At 42.2% G+C, this 19,917-nt stretch overlaps 1 protein-coding gene across 2 annotated transcripts in view; it reads right to left on the bottom strand.

Annotated features, from left to right (window-relative positions):
- Nucleotides 1–19,917, bottom strand: part of NR1H4 (nuclear receptor subfamily 1 group H member 4) — an 86,420-nt gene that overhangs the window by 46,142 nt on the left and 20,361 nt on the right. Inside the window, exons 1-2 of one of the 2 annotated variants that reach the window (XM_072146351.1) lie at nt 10,796–10,926; nt 8,951–9,316 (exon numbers count right to left, since the gene is read on the bottom strand). In XM_072146351.1, the coding sequence (XP_072002452.1) occupies nt 8,951–9,316; nt 10,796–10,826 (397 nt within the window). In that variant the 5' untranslated portion in view covers nt 10,827–10,926. Of the gene's footprint in view, nt 1–8,950; nt 9,317–10,795; nt 10,927–19,917 lie in introns of those variants that run through there. The other variant, XM_072146350.1, reaches the window with a different exon arrangement.

The raw sequence follows: 19,917 nt of genomic DNA, 5'->3' as shown, positions 1-19,917 counted from the left end.
GAAGGAGGGCAAATTCAGACTCTTGTTGTAGCTTCTCTCCAGGGTCTCTCTGTAGGGGAAGAATGGTGGGTCCAGCGGATGTGCTTCAAAGATAATGCAGTTTTGTCAACACCCTCTCACTTTTCACAGCCGATGAAGTTGCCTGGGACTGCAGGAAGATTTGGTCCTATTTGGTGAAGTCTGTGCTGGAGCAATGGCCTGAGTGCCCCCAGAAATGGCTCTGAGTGCCACCTCTGGCACGCGTGCCATAGGTTCGCCACCACTGGTCTAGAGGGATCTCAAAAGAGGACATTTCTGGGCACTATGGTCATGACAGCAGCTAAAATTTACCTGTTGTTAGAATACAATTCTGCCACTTCATAGTAATATCAGCTGGTTCATATTATGGCTTATAAAAAGGTGTCTCACAAGAAATATCTCATGACAGCTAAAACTAGTAAGCCTTCTCATTACCTTTGGAGACCATGTTGTTCCAAAACATTCTGATGGCCTAATTTACAGACAAATTTCTAAACCTCTAAAGGTTTCAGTGATCACTGCTACGGGCATGATTTTAGACAGAGAGGTGAAAAATAAGAGTTGTCTAAGATCCAAGGACCACCTGGGAAAAACTGGATATATCAGGATGATGGAGCCTATAGATATATCTGGCACAAGCACGTTTTTTTACCAATAAATAAACCCCCCCCATCATTGTTTGCAGGACGAACCGTTGAAACTGTACAACCTTTTGATCAATTTTTATTAAAAGTCAAATTAATTTTTTTATTGGAGGCAACACAGGCAATTTGAAGCTGTTTTCTGTTATGGTTCATCAGGGGGAATAATTGTTTTTATGTTTTAATAGATCAAACATGTTGGGATGCAACAAGTGTTAGCTGTGTAATACACAGTAGTGTAGCCCAAGCCTACCAAGGGGGCCCGTGGCCATGCAAATGACCCACCAAATTTTTTACTTAGAAGGACATTCATCCATGAAATCCTGTATATATGTTTCTGCTACTAAACAAGAGCTATTTTAGGTACTTTCAAGGTCTACCAAAGATCCTGATCCTTCAGATTGAAAGCTGGCAGAAAGAACACATCCTCCATTCCCCAAGACACTTGATTCTAGTACCAAATATAGGAAGTTAATTCATACAGCCCAGGGCCCCTGGTAATACAGAGAGGGCTCTATACACCCCTTTCTCCTCAACCCTCTAACCCCTTCATGACATTCTGATTTATATATACAATGGATGGTAGCGAAAGGGTTAAAATTTATGCAACAACATTTAAACAAGACTGTTAAAATACTGGGAAAATATAATCTAGTCAGATGAGAACAAAATGGAATTGGATGCCATAATACCAGGTGTGAAGGTCAGAAGGAACTGCACAGCACCAGAGTTAATAGAAGAAGCCCATGGAAACTTCAGGATTTCTAGAGTACTTGTGCGGCAGAATGGGCCAAAATCACACCTGAGAGCAATGTATGTGCAGTACTAAATAAAGTATAATATTACAGTATGTGTGGTCAATACATTTTCTCTACATTTTCTTATTCTTACACACAACTTAAAAGGAACCTGTCATCAGCAATTGGCCTACTAAACCACTAACTGTATATTGTCAAACAGCGTAACACCCTCTAGTTTTTGTTTATTTTATGGTACAGTGTGATGGTATCATCTATAAAATAAACTTTGAAGTGAGGTGTAAATTGGTTGTCAAAAGTCAAGGATGTGGAGAGTTTAAGGCTACATTCACACGAACGTATGGGGGACATATATATGGCCCCTATATATCGCAATGGCCTCACGGCACCGTACGGGAGCGGTATGGTGCAGCATATGTGTAGCACTGTACCGTTCCGTAGCCCGTAGAAAATTAGGACATGTCCTATCTTTCAATGGAATACGGCACCGTGCACTGTGTATTACTATGGAGAGGGATGGGGCTGAGCAGCGCTCTCCCCCTCCTCCTCTCCCCCAGCGCCGATGTATGCCCGCCGTAGTATGGTACGGGGGGCATACATCATGTGCATGTAGCCTAACACTGAAGTGAAGGTGGGGAGCTCTGAAGACCTCCTCCTCTGTGATTGATATTATGCATTAGACTTCAGGAGATCTAGTTAGTGATGTCTCTTGTTGTAGGACCATGAATTACAGTGAAGCGGCTTTCTGAGGAAGAGAGAGCTTGACTTCAGTGTTAAACTCTCTGCCTTCTTGACTTTATACGACCAATTTACATCTCACTTCAAAGTTGATTTTCTTGATGATTCCACCACACTGGGTCATGAAAGAAACATCTGGAAGGTTTTCTGCTGCTTGGCAAAATACTGGTAGTGGTTTATTAGGTCAATTTCTGATGACAGGTTCCCTTTAATTTATACAATCTATGGCTTGGATGTGCTGTTAGCGACATCTGGTTAGAATTTTATATCAATAGCACCCATAGAAATTTACTTTGAAAATTAGTAATGCGTTCCATACTTATAAAACCCTTTGTGGATATATTAGATTGTTTCTGTAATATGGACCAAAGATGCACAGCACCCTTCTCCTTTGGAAGTACATGTATCACAGGCAACTTAGAGTTACAGGTTAACACAATTGTATGGGTATTGCATCTACAAAAAATCTATGGGAACTTTAGCTAGTGCAATTACCAAACACCAAAAAGTTGCTTATCCATTTCATTTGTGCAAATAGTGACACAGGAATGCAAGGTAATTTGTAGATTGGCTAATATAATCCGTACTAACAGTTAATGTGCTCCCGATGATCTCAGTGGAAAGTAAAATAAATTAACAGCCTGACGCCTACCAATTCAGATTGTGGATTTCAAGCATATAATGGAAAGGTGGAGCTCTACCCCCTCCAAGCTGGTGCAAAAGTGCATCTTTAAACCAGAAACATTTTGCCTAGTTTTAGTATAAAGAATCATAGGTGCCTGGATAGATAGGGTTTATTTTAGTACTAAAGTATATTTATATAACAATTAGGAATAGGAAATTGCAAAAAATGAATAAAATAATATTATTGGAATAAAATAATATTATTGTAATAATACAATGAGCACCCTAGAGGTTTATAGCCCCATAGGGTACTGCTATGAAATTGTAAGAGCAGAATGAACATCTGACTTGTTACCAGCTTTACAGGAACATTCTGCAAAGAGCACTAAGCAAACATACTAATCAAAGGAACTATTTCATAGTTCAATATTTACTGATGTAGGAACATAAAGTATAGACAGTGGAAACTACAGTTAGCAATATTAGTCATTTCAACACTTTAATGGTAGCTATTTAATTCTTTTCTATAAATCACATAAGTAAAGATAATGGGACAGATTTATCAAGCTGCCTGAAAGTCAGAATATTTCCAGTTGCCCATGGCAACCAATCACAGCTACCCTTTAATATATTCATGAGCACTGGTAAAATGAAAGCTGAGCTGTGATTGGTTGCCATGGGCAACTAGAAATATTCTGACTTTCAGACTGCTTGATAAATCTGCCCCATAATAAACGTCTTTCAGAAAAATACTTCTTCCCACATCATCAGGCTCCAGTCCTCCTTTCCCCTGCCTCTTGTACTCATATCTTACTCTCAATTCAAACTTCAAATTCATGCAAAGAAGTCAAAGTGCAATGAAAGATAAGGTTGCAGCTGCTACACATAGAAGTCTATGGAGAAGAGAGGGGGAGAAGAAGCTGAAGAGCAGGAATGAAACAGTAAGAATTCTCTTTCTATGATGCCTAATTCCAGTTCTAAATTCATAACAGGACTGGTCAGTACTTGAACATCTTGAATGCTATTTCTGATATAATGGTACAGAGAGGTAGTGAAGCAAGCCATATAATGGCTAATATACTGGTAATATCTTAGTGTCTTCTTTTGACCATGAAACTTCCAGATCACCAGTCATATCGTTATGTGATTCAGTGATTTGAAAGTTTAATTTTTTATACGATACAGGCAGTCCCCGGGTTACATACAAGATAGATTCTGTAGGTTTGTTCTTAAGTTTTGTTGTTAAGTATTGTAACCCCAGTCAAATTTTTTTTGGGTCTCTGTGACAACTGGATTTTAAAAATGTTGGATTGTCTTAAGAACCAGGATTAACAATAAAACTTAATTACAGGCACCACTGATAACTGTTACAGCTGATCATTGTAGCCTAGGACTAAAGCACAGTAAATTACCAAAATCCAGAGGACCGTTTGTAACTAGGGGTTGTATGTAAGTCAGGTGTTCATAATTAGGGGACCGCCTGCACATGCATTTTTATAGCTCATTATGTGAATATAATAAATTATACTTTTAACTTTTACCATATTTGGATACAGTCTGCACTATTGTCTATTCTGATTCCACCTAAACCCTAGGTCAGTGGTGGCGAACCTATGGCACGGGTGCCAAAGGTGGCACTCAGAGCCCTTTCTTTGGGCACCCGGGCCATCGCCCCAGAACACCAGACAGGACTCAAAGAATCTTCCTGCAGTTCCAAGCAACTTAGAAAATGCTGCTTTCAGTCATATTTTGATACTTCCTTCGCTACTTGGGACTGTAGGAAGAGGGAGAATGAATAGACAGGGCCGAATTATCTTTGAAGGACCTTCTGCTGGCCCCTACAGGTCTACAGAGGGGCACTGGAAAGAATCTAAAATTATGCAAATTTTCCATATTTCTACTGTCTTGCTGTCATCAGGAGGCCAATATGATTGTTGAAGAACAGAGAGCAGTAAGGTACTGCTTTAATTTTTTGTTGGCAACTCGCGATAAATAAGAGGGGTTTTAGGTGTCTTTTTGGGCACTCAGCCACTAAAAGGTTCGCCATCACTGCCCTAGGTCAAAAGAGGCCAGACAACACACAACAACAAAAGAGGAGTATTGAGGAGGCTTCTGTCAGAAGACGCATAGTGTGAACTGATACCCATTTTCATCTTCTAGTCTTGGCTCAGGTGGTGAGAAGAATCCATTGTATGTTGTTTCTCTTCCTTGACATTGATTTCAAGGTGTTTAAGCAGTGGTCATCTTTCTTCTCTATATTTACATCCATGTATCTAAACTGATCATGGACCATTAACCTTTTAAACACAGTGATCTGATCAGATAACATTATTTGAAGGATTATTTTCAATTTAATTGTACGTGAAAATAAATTAAAGGCCCTCCTTGACACCTTACCATTTTGACAACTATCAATTTTTCAATAAAATTTTATGGAAATGTCATCCATTTTCCAAAATGGAATCAATGAAAGCTATAGCTGGTCACACAAAAAAATAACTACTTTCACTTCTACATAGAGGAAAAAAATAACCAAAGTTATACATTTGTTTTAAAAGGTTAAAAACATTACAAAAACTATATAAATGTGGTATCTCCATGCAGGTTTGGGATGAGTGGTAAGAAAACAGAGGTAGGTGCCTAGGGCGCCACCACTCATCAGGCTGGAGGGGTGACATTTAACATACTAGTTAATAAAATACTGAATGCTTGTCCCTTCCTTGGCGCTTGCAACCTGTATCTTCAATGACATTTAGTCAGTAATGAGTGCTTCTCACTGCCAAGGTCCCCTAGGTTACTTTTAACCTTGGGGGTTTTATTGCTCACACTATATACTGAATACAGTAATATTGCACATGTGGCTGTTTTTCTTGTGACCTGTATCGGTCTGTCATAGACAGACTATTAAAGATCTGTGGAAATAACAGGCCCTGGAGCTTCAAGGAGGCTCCAAGCTGTCATAGCAATTAAATAATCCATACAAAGAAGAAAAGGGTATACCATAGTGAACGAGATTAATTAAAATGCATCATTTTCTTATTTCATAATTGAATATAAAAAACAGGGCTAAAAATACAGGGCACATGCCAACACCAAGACACAGCTGGAGTAGTAACTCCTCAATAACATTGTATACCTGGCAACATTAGGACTGCATTCCAAAATTAGTATCCAGATTCAAGAAAAGCATATGAATCGAAGACTATATACTATATACTACAATTGTATATAGGGAAATGGTGAGAGGAGTAAACTCCTTCCAGGCAATTCTTGAAGAAGATCGCTCTGTAATGCGCTTTGGGTGGCATGCTGGACTCAGAAGCCCCCTTGTCCCTGACCTTTTCACTGCAGATCTTTCAGATAAAATATACTGTTTCTTTCATCATTTACTTACTGTTTGTTTATTGTCATCTCTGCTTGTGACCATTTCCACCAGTAGTAGGTCACAGGCCGAATTTGCTATTCCTGTCCCCTGTCATTGTATAAATAGATTAGTCCTGGTTCACTTACTATCCCGAGATTTTGTCCAGGCAATTTCATGAACTCTTTTCATTAAAGAAAAATATTGCAAGTTGTGGGAGCTAGATTCTTTGAATGGGAGCTGGAGCAAAATAATTATTTTGACTTCCATATTTACAGTTAAGAATTTTTTTCTCTAGTTTGGCCAATTTACATAATCCAAATGAGGATTTTTGCCTTTCTCTAGTTCTAAATGATATAATTATAAGTTGGACTCAATGGACATGTATCTTTTTTAACCCCATGGACTATTATTTTAAGAAGTGAGCAGACCCGACCAGAGAGAAGCCCTTTGATGGGTGTCCATGGTTAAAAGCACAGCTTGAAACTCAATGTCATCAGTTCCACCATTGTGGTCATATGATAGTATGATACACACAACAGTAAAACAATTTCACATGCTTTCACAAACAGTAATGTTTTTTTCAATCCTATCTCCATTCACAGTTCGGAATTACCGGTTGTACTTCAAAATGTGACATTTTACTAGCGATATCAAAGACCAATAAAACTGATCCTCTTTAAAAGTTTAAATTTTGAGATATTAGTAGAAAGTTTATCATAAGACTTTAAGGTCAGACTGGTCAAAAAAGAATTGGCACAGACCCTGAGCCCTAAACCAGAAACCACAAGACCTTCCCTACCTATTTGCCCAAAACCACCCTAGGCCGTGGCCAGTAACCAGAATCTGTGTTAGGGGGGAAGTAAACTGGCCATTTGCCCAGCGTCCCTTATCCTAAATGGGCTCCCTACACATGGACTTTTGTGAACAGATGATCTATTACTCTTTTAATACCCCTTGGTTAAATGCCCATGCAAAGATACTTATCATCTATCTGTCTAGTCATATATATGCTATTATTTGTCTATTTCCTATCTATATTTCTATCTAACCATTCTATCTATCTTTTTGTCTAGTTAATCCAAAATCCAACAGCACCATAAAACAGCATTATCGGGAGGTGTACATGCCCCCCCCTATTGTCTTGACACCTTGACTCATATATATCTATATATAATGTACTCTATATTTATGCATCTATAAATCTATCATCTATCTATAAATCTATATCGTCTTTCATATTTATCTTCTATCATCAATCTACCTATAAAAGTCTCTTATAGTCCCATATTACAGAATGCCTTACCACACTACAGTTTGTGAACCGCAAAGTGTTATTATTGTACACGGCTAAAGGGAGCAATCTTTCTGAATGTGACTGTCCAAAATAGTTTTATTTTGGGGCCCCACTTTTTGTTTTTCCCAGGGCTCCACTTTGTCTAAAACCAGCCCTGCAACAACAGTCAAGAACAAGACAAAGAAATAAGAAGAGTAGTTGGAGCTGAGTCAAAAACCTAGAGGACGGTGAAGTACCAAATCGTTTGAAAAGGGATAACCAGGAAGACAAGCCAAGGGGTCAGAAGATACCAGATATAAGCATACAAAATACACACGCTTGGTCAAGTGTGGACTACATAAAACACTGATGTTTTATGTAATATTAGAATCCTGATTCTAATGCTGATAGAATAAGTATTCTGTCCATCACAGCAGGTTAACTGTTAGTAAACCACAAAGGAGACTAGTGGATGTATTGTTTATTTCAGCAGAAATAGACCACTGTTCATACGGAACAGTATAAATCAGCGCATCCTCAGCTGTACTTTGTTGACTGAGGATGATGATGGCTCAGATATTACAAAGAATTTTCCTAATTTTTCATTTCAATTTTTCCAATTTTTTTTTAAGATTTATGAAACTTAAATTATTCATTTTATTTTTTCCATCTGGATAATCTTATGTCCTTAAATCCCATGTAAATGATGTGACACTTCCACCCCAAGCAAAAGCATGGAGAAATAGCCCCCACAATAAAGCCTGCTCAATATTGTGAAAGATGTTAAAAAAATTGCCTTGTTGAGGCAATAAGCATCAATGTTTAATATTAAGATTTATTGTTTAATCTGGTTTATAAAAGCAACTTTTATACAGATATATATTATATGGACCTGTACCTTACTTAGATATTAGGGTAGTCATTCATTTACATTAAGATACTCCTTCCACTGCCTACCCACTTAGTCCAGTCTCATCCAGGACTACATTATCAAGTCACACTTAGGCCTGCATGGCCACCAAACATTGCTGTTGCTATCTCACAAGTAAAAAAAAGCAGAAAGAGAACCCAACAAGACCCAGAGCAGAGTACAACTGCTGGTACCAATGCCAGGTCAATGATTTGCCATCATGATCCTCTGCTTTGTGTACTGCATTACTATAACCTTGGTTATCAGTGTGTATAAAATCCTGTAGTCAGGATTGTCCATGGATTCTGGGAAATCATAATGCAAATGTATTTTCTGCATGTCATAGCTCGTATAATGATTGCTCTGATCCTCAGTAGAAACCTTTGCCCCAGTACACAGTTGTAAGAAAATAAGTGTAAATCAATGCATACAAATATAGTGTGATAATGAAATAAAGGCAGTATTGACACAGAGAAGACAGCATCCATCATATTATTATGTGGAAACACCATTCCATATGATCTTGCATAATATCATTCCACAATAAATCCTCTGCATAATCATCCCCATCCCACAGACTATTATTGTATGTACTGAATATGACAAACACTTGGTCCTTCTTACCTTTGCATCCTTCACAGGTTAGGGCATTGTAATGATAGCCAGAGGCTTTGTCTCCGCATACAACACACAATTCATCTCCTTTTACCCTACAACCATAAGGACTAACCCTGGTCTTCTTAGCCGGAGGCAAATCAACTATTTCAGAGTCTAGAGAAAATAGGCTTTCAGAAGGTATCCGTTTTAGCTCATAAATTCCATTGGGGCACCAGTCTTCAGCTTGTTGTGTGTAATATCCAGAGTTAACATGGTATGGCGATGATGTGAGTGGTTGATGAACCGAAGGAAATTGCATGTGGTTGTGGGGAGTAGTGTATGAAGGTCCTTGTGAGTCATGGTCTGGGGAACGCGTGTGCACTGAATGCAGGCCTAGCAAAACAAAAAATATAAAGAATTAAGCATTGTAAACAACATACAACAAAATGTCATTCAATAGAAGGGAGAAAATGTGTTAAGTTAAATTTACAATAAATGAATCGCTTTAACATAAGCCAGCACCAAACACGCCAATGCCCAAAACAGTATAAAATGTGTGTATATGTTTTCAATGGAGAGAGGGTATAATCTGCTTCTAGATAACCTGGCAGTTTCTAGTATCTTCAGATATTCAAAGGATCCATTTTTCTATCAGCATGGGCACCTTTGTGTCTACCTTTTAGGCTACAAGCATTATGGCCACATGCTGGATGTATTTATGTTAAGCCTGTAATATAACTCATCATATACCATAATGTATATGGCACATAAATTGAACATATCCTCATGCAGGTGACTCTTTGAATTACAATATGTGCATATAGATTGTATCCCCCAAAATAGAGGCACTGTTTGGTCACTTGTCCTGACCAGACAATAGTTATTTAGTCAGTTGGAGGCGACGCAAAGTTTTACAAAACTTCTATTACATTTACACATGCTATGAGAGCAGAGGGTAATGTAAGATGAGTTCACCAAGTTCACAAACTTTTCAGCAATGACATAATATCCTGCTGTACAGATTGTGCAAGTACCTTATGATTTATTGGTTATGATAAAGTCAATATGAAGAGTACTTGGAGGATATATACACAGGTCATGGTAGGAGAGAAATACATAATCCTTATGTGTTCTTAGTTTGCATGTGGCCCACCCAAAGAATTTCCACCCTTAGAGCTAACCTCACAACTGTGTGTAGGTCTCAGGCTATAAACAACGGTCCTGTTGTCTGTTTGTTCACTCGCCGAGTACAATAATAAGACTTCCCAAACCATAAACTGGGACAGGAATGGTGAGCACCCCTCTCACCAATTGGCTAACTGTTGTTTAGATGGTTCCTGTTAGGGATAGGTTTATGTTGATGGTGAAATTGTTTGCCCATAAATACACAGTATTGTACTGTGTCTCTAATTAACTGTAGTGTTTTTTTGTCTGTTAGAACCAAAAACAAATTCAAATATGAAAAAAAATGTAAAAAAACTCAGACAGGAGTAGGGGGCCGCAGAAACAACAGACCTGTGCCTGAGCACATAGAAAAGACTGTGGACGCGTGCCGACCTTAGAAGCATTGGCTTGCATATGTCCATGAAAACTTGTGAGGGTTGCTTAGAATTATAAATAAAATACTTTTTTAATACATTTGCTATAAAAACACCTTTAACAACTATATGAGTTCCTGCTTTAAGTAAAATATCATGTAGAAGAAATGTTAAAAGGCCTAAATATCGGTATTCCGAGATAGTTTTTCTTACACAGATACGTAGAGTGTGAGTAATACATTCTGTATCTGTCTCTTTCTAACTGAAGTCACTGTACATTGTGTCTTATTGTGGCAAAAAAAAACTACAAAAATGCATATAAAACGAGACCTACCTTTTGTCTTGCTTATTCTCAATGTTTCCATTGTAGACTAATGTTCAGCTTGAACTATTTCTTATTGTTGGCTCTTGTAAATAAGGTGATCCTTGCCCTTGCATTCTACATTACACAGAAAATGAGAGTTTCCTTCTATATCTCACATGCTAAGGTGTGACAGAACAGAGGTTAATTTGAGATTACTCATTAACCCACCAGAGGTACAGCAAATCATAAATGCTTATGTCTAGTGATTTAAAGTAGCAGGATGTTCAGAACTTTATTTCTGTTGTTTCAACCAAGTCCCTGCTAGGAAGATGTAGAATTTAGCTTTCCAAGCGTTGAGACCAAGCAGAAGCCAGGCATGTTTTAGCATAGGGTAGTAGAATAATGGACAACATCCATTTTTTATGCTCTGTCATTGGCTTATCTGGTTCAGTGTGGCACCTCTTGTCACGTCCGGTGGTATACAGAGGAGAGGAGAAATAGACATTGTTCAACCAATTGTGGTGTAGATTACATTTTCCCACTAGCCCCTTTTATTCAAGAGTACTTAATGCCCTTTTTTCTTTTTTGATGGTTTAGATCAGGGGTCAGGAACCTTTTTGGCTGAAAGAGCCATAAACGCTATATATTTTAAAATGTTATTCCGTAAGAGCCGTACCACATGCACATGCTCCCCAGCACTTGCGGATTTAAAGGGCCAGTGTGCCGCTGCCCACTTCCTGGGTTCCTATAAAGACCGGCAGCTGCCAGATAGGTAGCCATACCACATGTCCCCCAGTATGTAGGTAGCCGCAGCACATGCCCCCAAGTAGATAGGTAGCCACAGCACACGCCCCCAGTATATAGATAGTCACAGCACACGCCCCCAGTAGATAGGTAGCCGCAGCACATGCACCCAAGTAGATAGGTAGCCCCAGCACATGCCTCCCAGTAGATAGGTAGCCACAGCTCATACCCCCATTAGATAGGTAACCACAGCACATACCCCCAGTAGATAAGGTAGCCCCAGCACATACTCCCAGTAGATAGGTAGCCACAGCACATGCCCCCCTAGTAGATAGGTAGCCACAGCACATACCCCCAGTAGATAGGTAGCCCCAGCACATACCTCCAGTAGATAGGTAGCCACAGCACATGCACCCAAGTAGATAGGTAGCCACAGCACATGCCCCCAGTAGATAGGTAGCCACAGCACACACTCCCAGTAGATAAGGTAGCCCCAACACATACTCCCAGTAGATAGGTAGCCCCAGCACATACTCCCAGTAGATAGGTAGCCACAGCACATGCCCCCCAGTAGATAGGTAGTCACAGCACATACTCCCAGTAGATACGGTAGCCCCAGCACATACTCTCAGTAGATAGGTAGCCCCAGCACATACTCCCAGTAGATAGGTAGCCACAGCACTTGCCCCCCAGTAGATAGGTAGTCACAGCAAAAAAAAAAAAGAAGAATATTCACTTATCAGTGCTCTCCGCAGTCAGCTCCTCATCGCTCCCACGCTCTTCTCTTTGACCCAGGCTTAGATGATGGCGCCTGGGTCGTACAAAGGACATAGGCAGTGGTAACATCGCTGCCTGTGATCAGTCTAAGAGACACACAGCAGCCGTCACTATTTATTAAAGATCTGTCTGAGAGCCGGATGCAGCCAACAAAAGAGCCATATCTGGCTCCCGAGCCATAGGTTCCCTACCCCTGGTTTAGATGGTTACAGCCAGACTGTCAGCCCTAGACCTAGACCACCCATCTGGCAGAAGAGAGTCTATTTAAAATGTATGGCTTTCTACTGTCATATGGTGGTCCTAGGCTGGACAGGCAGCTTGGCTCCGCCCATCTGACCGTAGAGATCAGCAAATGATAAAATTGATTACTCGGGAATGGTGTGGACTAGAGGAAAAATTCCAAATATAACAGAACCAGAGCTACTAAAGGATTCAAAGGAATGAAGAAATATGTGTTGAAAAGTCTGCATACAACTGGAAAGTTTTATGTGCAGAAGAAAATAGCATAGATTCCCATGCTAATCAACATCTGCAAAATGTAACAATATTCAATATGTGTTATTCAATTATTAATTTTTTTACCATAAACTTTAATATACTTGTTATTTTACTTGAAAATTAAAAGCAAAACATACAGTTAAAACTTATGTCAAGAGATGAGGCTCCACAGAAAACGATTTTGTATGATTCCTCTTACTAACGTTAGGCAAATGTGTGATTTACAGCAACCTCTATATTAAAGTGGTATTCTAATATGGGCATTTACATTCAATTTAATTCATCAGCCATATACATACATTTCTTCAACTGGATGTTATTAAAAAATGTTCCTATGTGAAGATAATTTCCCATAGATGTAGTCATATGGTCTCTTAGAAATCAGATTGTTGTCTCTTTCAGAGTGATTGCACAAAGAAACAAATAGTTTTTACTTGTAAAATGTCCAGGATTACTCTGAATCCAGGTGGTCACACTCCTCAATAGTGCATCCCCGGCCACTGCTACCAGAGTGTGGGGGTGGCCGTATCCAAGGACAGCTGTCTTGTTTCTAATGGACAACAAGTAACATTTATGGGAAATTATCTGCACACAGGTACATTATTTTAATAACATCAAATTGAAGAAATGTGTATGTATGGCAGATGAATTACCAGATAGGAACACCCCTTTAAATATTAAATCACTGAATGCAAACTTCCTTGTTGTTTAATGTCCACAGGACTTTCTGTGTCAAGGCCTTGGCTGCTTGATCAAGTTACCAGAAATATTGATATCGACTCACAGACTGAAATATTGCATTATCACATCTCTACCTGTAGTGCAAACCTTTATAGGAGATCTACCATTTGATTTCATGCATTATGAACCAAACATACCTTGAGAATAGATACACTGTTGCAGAAACATATCTTGTTTAATCCCTGAGCTGAGTCGTTTTGCTGAAAAAACATTTATAAAATTATGATAATGAAGCTCTGTTCCTTCTGTGCTGGAGCTCTCACCTTGTGATAACTCTGTCGCTTCTTCTCTCACATTAAGTATGCACTGCTCAGAGAATGAGCAGGCATGAAGTAATCAATCGCTGCACGATCCCCCAGCTAGTGTGTATAAGTGATGTAGCTCAGGTTGATTAGTCCTGCCTGGACAGTTCAGGAAGCTCTATGTAACATGCAGGCTGAAGGCAATCCAGCGTTTAACCAGATTTGTGCCTGCATCAGTGTAGCTACAGCAGTCTCAAGGTATGTTTGGTTCATAATGCAAGTGTTTACTTTTAAACTAAGCATATTACATTATAATTTATTTTACAAATATAGTTTCTCTTATGTTAAGAGTTATGACTAAGCTAAAGGGTGTATTTGGATCTGTGCTTTACCTATAATGTATATCTGAAGGTACACATTAGAGATGAGCGAACACTAAAATGCTCGGGTACTCGTTATTCGAGACGAACTTTTCCCGATGCTCGAGTGCTTGTCTCGAATAACGAACCCCATTGAAGTCAATGGGAGACTCGAGCATTTTTCAAGGGGACCAAGGCTCTGCACAGGGAAGCTTGGCCAAACACCTGGGAACCTCAGAAAAGGATGGAAACACCACGGAAATGGACAGGAAACAGCAGGGGCAGCATGCATGGATGCCTCTGAGGCTGCTTAATCGCACCATTATGCCGAAATTATGGGCAACAGCATGGCCATGACAGAGTGACAGAATGAAGCTAGATAGCATGTAAAACATCCAATAATTGACCCTGACACTATAGGGGACGGCATGCAGAGGCAGAGGCAGCGGCAGCAGGCTAGAGAGTGGCATGGCGACATACCCTAATTGGACTCAGGCTTCAAACCAATGGGTGTCAGAGAGGAACCAAAGGAGGTGAGCAAGAAGCGCTCAAATAATATCGGTACATGATAAAAGTTTGCCAGTATATTTTGTGGATTACACAGCAGGGTGGCGACAAAGTTAACATGGAAGCCATGAAAACAACCCAAAATTCTGCCTGACACAGCTCGTTTGATAAGGGGACCATGTATGCTTACAGTTCATGCCAGTCGCTGCACTGGCTGCCAGTCTCCTTTCGAATACAGTTTAAAATAATAATAACCCTCATCCATAAAGCTCTGTATAATGCTGCACCCCCCTACCTCTCCTCTCTTATCTCAGTCTATCGCCCAACCCGTGCTCTTAGATCCGCCAGTGATCTTAGATTAACCTCTACCCTAGTGCGGACCTCCCACTCGCGTCTCCAAGACTTCTCTAGAGCTGCACCAATTCTATGGAATGCTCTGCCCTGGACTATCAGACTAATACCTAACCTCCAAAGTTTCAAACGTGCTCTTAAAACCCATTTCTTTAGGCAAGCCTATAACACTCATTAACTGCATGAAGTTTTAACTCTTCTACTAACCCGTCCTGTGTCGTCCTCCCATCTGTTATCCAGCAACCAACAGGCACCAGACTTCTCTGCAGTCCCATTCACCCTGGACCTGGTATATAAGATGACGGCTGAGTGGTTCAAGCGACAGCAATTCCATTTATTATATTTTTTTCTATTCCCTAAGAAGAATGGCTTGACCATTAAATATTCTTTTACCTCGTGTTACCCCATCATCTTCATAAACCGTAAGCTCTGGCGAGCAGGGACCTCACTCCTGTTGTTCCATACAAATGTTGTGCTCTGTTACAATACATTTGTATTTGTTTCCTATAATTTGTAAAGCGCTACAGAATATGATGACGCTATATAAATAAAGATTATTATTATTATTATTATGGAGGCAGTGAACTAGTAGTAGATTAAAGGTGCTGCAACTATGTTAGTTGGATCTTGGGATGGAGCTGGCGCTCTGCAGCCAGGCGAGCTTTTGCCAATCCAAGCCCCTGTCTCTAGGCTACTCCCCAAACAGCACTTCTAAGAACCTTTTGTATAAGATCAAGTGTAGTAGCGTTCTTATAAGTTTAGGATATGGCGGGTGAGGGGAATGTAAACAGATGCGCAAGAAGCGCTGAAATAATATCCCTAAATGGTAAAAGTTTGCAAGTATATTTTGTGGATTACACAGCAGGGTGGCGACAAAGTTAACAACTTTGATGTGGAATGCCCTGTAATAGCTCTTGGGCGGTGTGCCTTTTATCGCCTAGGCTCAGCAGTTTCAGCACCGCCTGCTGTCGCTTAGCGACGGCACTGCTGCTGTGCCTAGAGCTACCGACTGATGGCGCCATGCCCACGGATGGTAATTCGGAGGAGGAGGAGGTGGAGGAGGGGTGGGAGGAGGTATAGTAGGCCTTTGAGACCTGGACCGAGGTAGGCCCCGCAATTCTCTGCGTCGGCAGTATATGACCAGCCCCAGGGTCAGACTCGGTCCCAGCCTGCACCAAGTTAAGTGTAGTAGCGTTCTTATAAGTTTGGGATATGGCGGGTGAGGGGAATGTAAACAGATGCGCAAGAAGCGCATGATGCGCATGGAGCTGGCGCTCCGCTGCCAGGCGAGCTTTCGCCAATTCAAGCCCCTGTCTCTAGGCTACTCCCCAAACAGCACTTCTAAGAACCTTTTGTATAAGATCAAGTGTAGTAGCGTTCTTATAAGTTTAGGATATGCCGGGTGAGGGGAATGTAAACAGATGCGCAAGAAGCGCATGATGCGCATGGAGCTGGCGCTCCGCTGCCAGGCGAGCTTTCGCCAATTCAAGCCCCTGTCTCTAGGCTACTCCCCAAACAGCACTTCTAAGAACCTTTTGTATAAGATCAAGTGTAGTAGCGTTCTTATAAGTTTAGGATATGCCGGGTGAGGGGAATGTAAACAGATGCGCAAGAAGCGCATGATGCGCATGGAGCTGGCGCTCCGCTGCCAGGCGAGCTTTCGCCAATTCAAGCCCCTGTCTCTAGGCTACTCCCCAAACAGCACTTCTAAGAACCTTTTGTATAAGATCAAGTGTAGTAGCGTTCTTATAAGTTTAGGATATGCCGGGTGAGGGGAATGTAAACAGATGCGCAAGAAGCGCATGATGCGCATGGAGCTGGCGCTCCGCTGCCAGGCGAGCTTTCGCCAATTCAAGCCCCTGTCTCTAGGCTACTCCCCAAACAGCACTTCTAAGAACCTTTTGTATAAGATCAAGTGTAGTAGCGTTCTTATAAGTTTAGGATATGCCGGGTGAGGGGAATGTAAACAGATGCGCAAGAAGCGCTGAAATAATATCCCTAAATGGTAAAAGTTTGCCAGTATATTTTGTGGATAACACAGCAGGGTGGCGACAAAGTTAACAACTTTGATGTGGAATCCATGAAAACAACCCAAATTTCTGCCTGACACACCTCGTTTGATAAAGGGACGATGTATGGAGGCAGCTATATGGACGACTTTTGGAGGTAGCAATGGAGACAACGTGTGGAGGCTGCTATGGAGACAATTTAATTTGGATAGTGCCTGTATGTGGCAGTCCCAAACATTTTTCAAACCAGAGGAGCAGGTAGGTGGCCCTCCAGTAAAATGGAATAGATTGAGTGCCTGTATGTGGCAGTCCCAAAAATGTTTCAAACCAGAGGAGCAGGTAGGTGGCCCTGCAGTAAAATGGAATAGATTGAGTGCCTGTATGTGGCAGTCCCAAAAATTTTTCAAACCAGAGGAGCAGGTAGGTGGCCCTCCAGTAAAATGGAATAGATTGAGTGCCTGTATGTGGCAGTCCCAAAAATGTTTCAAACCAGAGGAGCAGGTAGGTGGCCCTGCAGTAAAATGGAATAGATTGAGTGCCTGTATGTGGCAGTCCCAAAAATGTTTCAAACCAGAGGAGCAGGTAGGTGGCCCTGCAGTAAAATGGAATAGATTGAGTGCCTGTATGTGGCAGTCCCAAAAATTTTTCAAACCAGAGGAGCAGGTAGGTGGCCCTCCAGTAAAATGGAATAGATTGAGTGCCTGTATGTGGCAGTCCCAAAAATGTTTCAAACCAGAGGAGCAGGTAGGTGGCCCTGCAGTAAAATGGAATAGATTGAGTGCCTGTATGTGGCACTCACAAAAATTGTTTCAAACAGAGGACCGGGTAGGTGGCCCTCCAGAAAAATTAAATGCATGAAGTACTATAGCAAGAGCCAGTGGGCCCTGTCAAAAAATAGCCATTTTCCTCTGCTTTACTGTACAAAGAGGAGGAGAAGGAGGAAAATGAGGAGGAGGAGGAGTGGATCAATTATTCAGGTTGAGCTTCCTTCACCTGGTGGAGATTGGAAATTCTGAGAAATCCAGCCTTTATTCATTTTAATAAGCGTCAGCCTGTCAGCGCTGTCAGTCGACAGGCGTGTACGCTTATCGGTGATGATGCCACCAGCTGCACTGAAAACCCGCTCGGACAAGACGCTAGCGGCAGGGCAGGCAAGAACCTCCAAGGCGTACAGCGCCAGTTCGTGCCACATGTCCAGCTTTGAAACCCAGTAGTTGTAGGGAGCTGTGTGATCATTTAGGACGATGGTATGGTCAGCTACGTACTCCCTCACCATCTTTCTGTAAAGATCAGCCCTACTCTGCCGAGACTGGGGACAGGTGACAGTGTCTTGCTGGGGTGACATAAAGCTGGCAAAAGCCTTGTAAAGCGTACCCTTGCCAGTGCTGGACAAGCTGCCTGCTCGCCTACTCTCCCTCGCTACTTGTCCCGCAGAACTACGCACTCTGCCGCTAGCGCTGTCAGAAGGGAAATACTGTTTCAGCTTGTGCACCAGGGCCTGCTGGTATTCATGCATTCTCACACTCCTTTCCTCTGCAGGGATGAGAGTGGAAAGATTTTGCTTGTACCGTGGGTCCAGGAGAGTGAACACCCAGTAATCGGTGCTGGAATAAATTCTTTGAACGCGAGGGTCACGGGATAGGCAGCCTAGCATGAAATCTGCCATATGCGCCAGAGTACCAACGCGTAAGAATTCACTCCCCTCACTGGCCTGACTGTCCATTTCCTCCTCCTCCAACTCCTCCAACTCCTCTTCTTCTGCCCATACACGCTGAACAGTAAAGGACTCAACAATGGTCCCCTCTTGTGTCTCACCAACATTCTCCTCCTCTTCCTCCTCATCCTCCTCCACCTCCACCTCCTCCGATATGCGCTGAGAAACAGACCTGAGGGTGCTTTGGCTATCAACAAGGGAATATTCTTCCCCTGTCTCTTGTGACGAGCGCAAAGCTTCCGACTTCATGCTGACCAGAGAGTTTTTCAACAGGCCAAGCAGCGGGATGGTGAGGCTGATGATGGCGGCATCGCCACTGACCATCTGTGTTGACTCCTCAAAGTTACTCAGCACCTGACAGATATCAGACATCCACATCCACTCCTCATTGTAGACTTGAGGAAGCTGACTGACCTGACTACCAGTTCTGGTGGAAGTTGACATCTGGCAGTCTACAATCGCTCTGCGCTGCTGGTAAACTCTGGATAACATGGTCAGTGTTGAATTCCACCTCGTGGGCACGTCGTACAACAGTCGGTGAGCGGGCAGTTGGAGGCGGCGCTGCGCTGCCCTGAGAGTGGCAGCATCTGGGCTGGACTTCCTGAAATGCGCACAGATGCGGCGCACCTTCGTGAGCAAATCAGACAGATTGGGGTATGTCTTGAGGAAACGCTGAACTATCAGATTTAACACATGGGCCAGGCATGGCACATGTGTCAGTCTGCCGAGTTGCAGAGCCGCCACCAGGTTACGGCCGTTGTCACACACAACCATTCCCGGCTTGAGGTTCAGCGGTGCCAGCCACAGATCAGTCTGCGCCGTGATGCCCTGTAATAGCTCTTGGGCGGTGTGCCTTTTGTCGCCTAGGCTCAGCAGTTTGAGCACCGCCTGCTGTCGCTTAGCGACGGCACTGCTGCTGTGCCTAGAGCTACCGACTGATGGCGCCGTGCCCACGGATGGTAGTTCGGAGGAGGAGGTGGAGGAGGGGTGGGAGGAGGAGGAGGCATAGTAGGCCTGAAACACCTGGACCGAGGTAGGCCCCGCAATCCTCGGCGTCGGCAGTATATGAGCAGCCCCAGTGTCAGACTCGGTCCCAGCCTCCACCAAGTTAACCCAATGTGCCGTCAGCGATATATAGTGGCCCTGCCCGGCAGCACTCGTCCACGTGTCCGTGGTCAGGTGGACCTTGTCAGAAACGGCGTTGGTCAGG

This window comes from Engystomops pustulosus, chromosome 4 (genome assembly GCF_040894005.1).
Source record: "Engystomops pustulosus chromosome 4, aEngPut4.maternal, whole genome shotgun sequence".
Lineage (NCBI taxonomy): Eukaryota > Metazoa > Chordata > Amphibia > Anura > Leptodactylidae > Engystomops > Engystomops pustulosus.
The sequence above is the reverse complement of the archived record's forward strand: the minus strand, read 5'-3'. Positions and strand labels throughout refer to the sequence as shown.